A 3,887-nucleotide genomic window follows, 5' to 3' on the forward strand; every position below is an offset into this window, starting at 1 on the left:
ATTTTATTTTATTTTATTTTATTTATTTATTTATTTATTTTAATTTTTTTTTTTGAGACGGAGTTTCGCTCTTGTTACCCAGGCCGGAGTGCAATGGCACGATCTCGGCTCACCGCAACCTCCGCCTCCTGGGTTCAGGCAATTCTCCTGCCTCAGCCTCCTGAGTAGCTGGGATTACAGGCACGAGCCACCATGCCCAGCTAATTTTTTGTATTTTTAGTAGAGACGGGGTTTCACCATGTTGACCAGGATGGTCTCGATCTCTCGACCTCGTGATCCACCCGCCTCGGCCTCCCAAAGTGCTGGGATTACAGGCGTGAGCCACCGCGTTATTTTATTTTTTAAATTAAGGAAGGAATATGCCAGTTTTATTTAAACACAAAACGTGCACATAAGCTGTCTACTCATTTTCTTCGCTGCGCAGCCTGGCATTGGGGTTGGTGACTCTGATGGCCAGCTGGGCAGCTCTTTCCAAGATGGCTTTGTGGTTCTTGGAGGAGACGTTGTGAGCAATCTCAGCATAGTAAGATTTGTTGCACATCAGCAGCACTTCCAGCTCCTTGACGTTGTGGACCAGGAACTTCCGGAAGCCGCTGGGCAGCATGTGCTTTGTTTTCTTGTTGCTCCCATAACCAATGTTTGGCATCAAGATCTGGCACTTGAACCTTCTACGAACCCCATTGTCAATACCTCTGGGTTTCCGCCAGTTACGCTTAATTTTGACATAATCTGACTGGTGCCGGATGAACTTCTTGGTTCTCTTTTTGACAGTCTTGGGTTTCACGAGGGGTCTAAGGGCGGCCATGATGCCGAGGAGGAGATCGCCGCTACCTCCGTAGGCAGCGCCGAGGAAGACGGAAGGGCGAGATTTTGTTTTTTTAATCATCATGAATGGGTGTTGGCTATTGTCAAACGCTTTTTCTGCCTCTATTGATATTATGTGATTTTCTTTTTTAGTCAGTTGATGTAAAATCAACATTAATTGATTTTCGAATGTTGAAGTAACTTTGCATACCTGGGATAAATCTTTCTTAGTCATGGTGTATTGTTCTTTTCATACATTGTGGATTTGATTTGCTAGCATTTTGCTGAGGATTTTTGCATCCATGTTCATGAGAGATATTGGTCTATGTTTTTCTTTTTTTGTAAAGTCTTCATCTGCTTTTGGTATTTGGCTAATGCTGGCCTCATGGAATGAGTTAGAAAGGATTCCCTCATGGAATCCTGGCCTCATGGAATGAGATAGGAAGTGTCTGTCTTAGCTTTGCAGAGGCTGCCGCCCCAAACCCCGTACCATCAGCCATGGTCAACCACACCGTGTTCTTCAACGTCGCTGTTGGCAATGAGCCCTTGGGCTGCGTCTCCTTCGAGCTGTTTGTAGACAAGCTTCCAAAGACAGCAGAAAACTTTCATGCTCTGAGCACTGGAGAGAAATGATTTGGTTATAAGGGTTCCTCCTTTCACAGAATTATTCCAGGGTTTCTGTGTCAGGGTGGTGACTTTTCATGCCATAATGTTACTGGTGGCAAGTCCATCTATGGGGAGAAATGTGATGATGAGAACTTCCTCCTAAAGCATACAGGTCCTGGCATCTTACCCATGGCAAATGCTGGACCCAACGCAAATGATTCCCAGTTTTTCATCTGCACTGCCAAGACAGAGTGTTTAGATGGCAAGCACATGGTCTTTGGCGAGGCGAAAGAAGGCATGGTTATTGTGGGTGCCATGGATTGCTTTGGGTTCAGGAATGGCAAGACCATCAAGAAGATCACCATTGCTGACTGTGGACAGCCCTGCTAAGTTTGGCTTGTGTTTTATCTTTTTATCTTTTTTTTTTTTTTGAGAAGGAATTCACTCTTGTTGCCCAGGCTGGAGTGCAATGGCAAAATCTCAGCTCACTGCAACCTCCGCCTCCTGAGTTCAAGGGATTCTCCTGCTTCAGCCTTCCAAGTAACTGGGATTACAGGCACCCTCCACCACATCTGGCTAATTTTTGTATTTTTAGTAGAGATGGGGTTTTGCCATGTTGGCCGGGCTGGTTTCAAACTCCTGACCTCAGGTGATCTGCCCACCTCAGGTGATCTGCCCGCCTCAGCCTCCCAAAGTTAAATCTATCATTATTCAAAACAAATTTAATTAGGTGAAAGGCCAGGCACAGTAGCTCATGTCTGTAATCCAGCCCTTTGGGAGGCTGAGGTGGGAGGATTCCTTCAGCCCAGGAGTTTGAGAGAAGCCTGGGCAACTTTGTGAGACATTGTCTCTATAAAAAAAAAATTAAAATATAAAAAGTGAAATGAATAGACATATATTAAAGAAATTAAATTGGTAATTTTTTTTTTTTGGAGACGGAGTTTCGCTCTTGTTACCCAGGCTGGAGTGCAATGGCGCGATCTCAGCTCACCACAACCTCCGCCTCCTGGGTTCAGGCAATTCTCCTGCCTCAGCCTCCTGAGTAGCTGGGATTACAGGCACGCGCCACCATGCCCAGCTAATTTTTTGCACCTTTAGTAGAGACAGGGTTTCACCATGTTGACCAGGATGGTCTCGATCTCTTGACCTCGTGATCCACCCGCCTTGGCCTCCCAAAGTGCTGGGATTACAGGCTTGAGCCACTGTGCCCAGCTAAATTGATAATTAATAACATTCAGAAACACAACATCACGCCCAAATGGGTTTAATGATAAATTCTACCAAACATTTAAGGAAAAATATTATACCAATTTTCTATAATCTCTTCCAGAAGACAGATACTCTCTTTGTTGTTGTTGTTGTTATTTAGTTTTTATTTCATAATCATAAACTTAATCATTTTATAATGATAAACTTTACTAAAAATACAAAAATTAGCTGGACGTGGTGGCATACGCCTATAATTCCAGCTACTCAGGAGGCTGAGGCAGGAGAATCGTTTGAACCCAGGAGGCGGAGGTTGCAGTGAGCTGAGATTGCACCATCTCTACTATTTTTAGTAGAGATGGTGTTTCACCGTGTTGGCCAGGCTGGTCTCGAACTCCTGACCTCAGGTGATCTGCCCATGTTGGCCTCCCAAAGTGCTGGGATTACAGACATGAGCCACCACACCCAGCTGGTTCCGGGAACTCCCAAGCCCACACATAGGTAAGCTTGCAGTGTAGGAAGTGTCTGGGAGAGAGAAGGTAAATAAAGGTTAGAATTGTATTCCTATAGAGCTAAGTAAGAGGTGAACATACAGGGGAAAAGCAAAAAGATAAAGATAATTTTAAGGAAAATGGGGTACTCAGTTACAGGGCTGCCATAACAAAACATCTCAGACTGGTGGCTTAAAAAACAGAAATTCAGGCTGGGCGCGGTGGCTCAAGCCTGTAATCCCAGCACTTTGGGAGGCTGAGGCGGGCGGATCACGAGGTCAAGAGATCGAGACCATCCAGGTCAAAATGGTGAAACCCCGTCTCTATGAAAAATACAAAAAATTAGCTGGGCGTGGTGGCATGTGCCTGTAATCCCAGCTACTCAGGAGGCTGAGGCAGGAGAAATTGCCTGAACCCAGGAGGCGGAGGTTGCGGTGAGCCGAGATCGTGCCATTGCACTCCAGCCTGGGTAACAAGAGCGAAACTCCATCTCAAAACAAAAACAAAAACAAAAACAAAAAAAACAGAAATTTGTTTCTCATAAATCTTGTGGCAGGAAGTCTGAGATCAGGGTGTCAGTATATTCAGTTCAGGGCGAGGGCCCTCTTCCTGCATGGCAGACAGCTGCCTTCTTGCCGTATCCTCATGTGGTGAAGAGAATGAGAGCTCCAGTCTCTTCCTCTTCTTATAAGGACACTAATCCCATCATGGGGTAATCTCTTGACCTCATCTGAATCCAATAACCTCCCAAAGGCCCACCTCTGAATCCCATCCTGGGAA

The 3,887-nt window shown here is 45.3% G+C and overlaps 1 protein-coding gene across 1 annotated transcript; it reads right to left on the minus strand.

Moving 5' to 3' along the window:
• Positions 1 to 367: 367 nt before the first annotated feature.
• On the minus strand, positions 368 to 805 carry LOC101033585 (large ribosomal subunit protein eL32-like). The gene has a single exon (XM_039467959.2). It carries the CDS (start codon positions 803 to 805, stop codon positions 401 to 403), a length of 405 nt encoding a protein of 134 aa, XP_039323893.1. The 3' UTR covers positions 368 to 400.
• Between the last annotated feature and the right edge of the window lie 3,082 nt (positions 806 to 3,887).

The sequence above is a fragment of the Saimiri boliviensis genome, chromosome 4 (genome assembly GCF_048565385.1).
Source record: "Saimiri boliviensis isolate mSaiBol1 chromosome 4, mSaiBol1.pri, whole genome shotgun sequence".
NCBI classification, from domain to species: domain Eukaryota; kingdom Metazoa; phylum Chordata; class Mammalia; order Primates; family Cebidae; genus Saimiri; species Saimiri boliviensis.

Coding starts and splice junctions, on each gene's coding strand:
- LOC101033585 (XM_039467959.2), bottom strand. CDS start 805: ATGGCCGCCCTTAGACCCCTCGTGAAACCCAAGACTGTCAAAAAGAGA.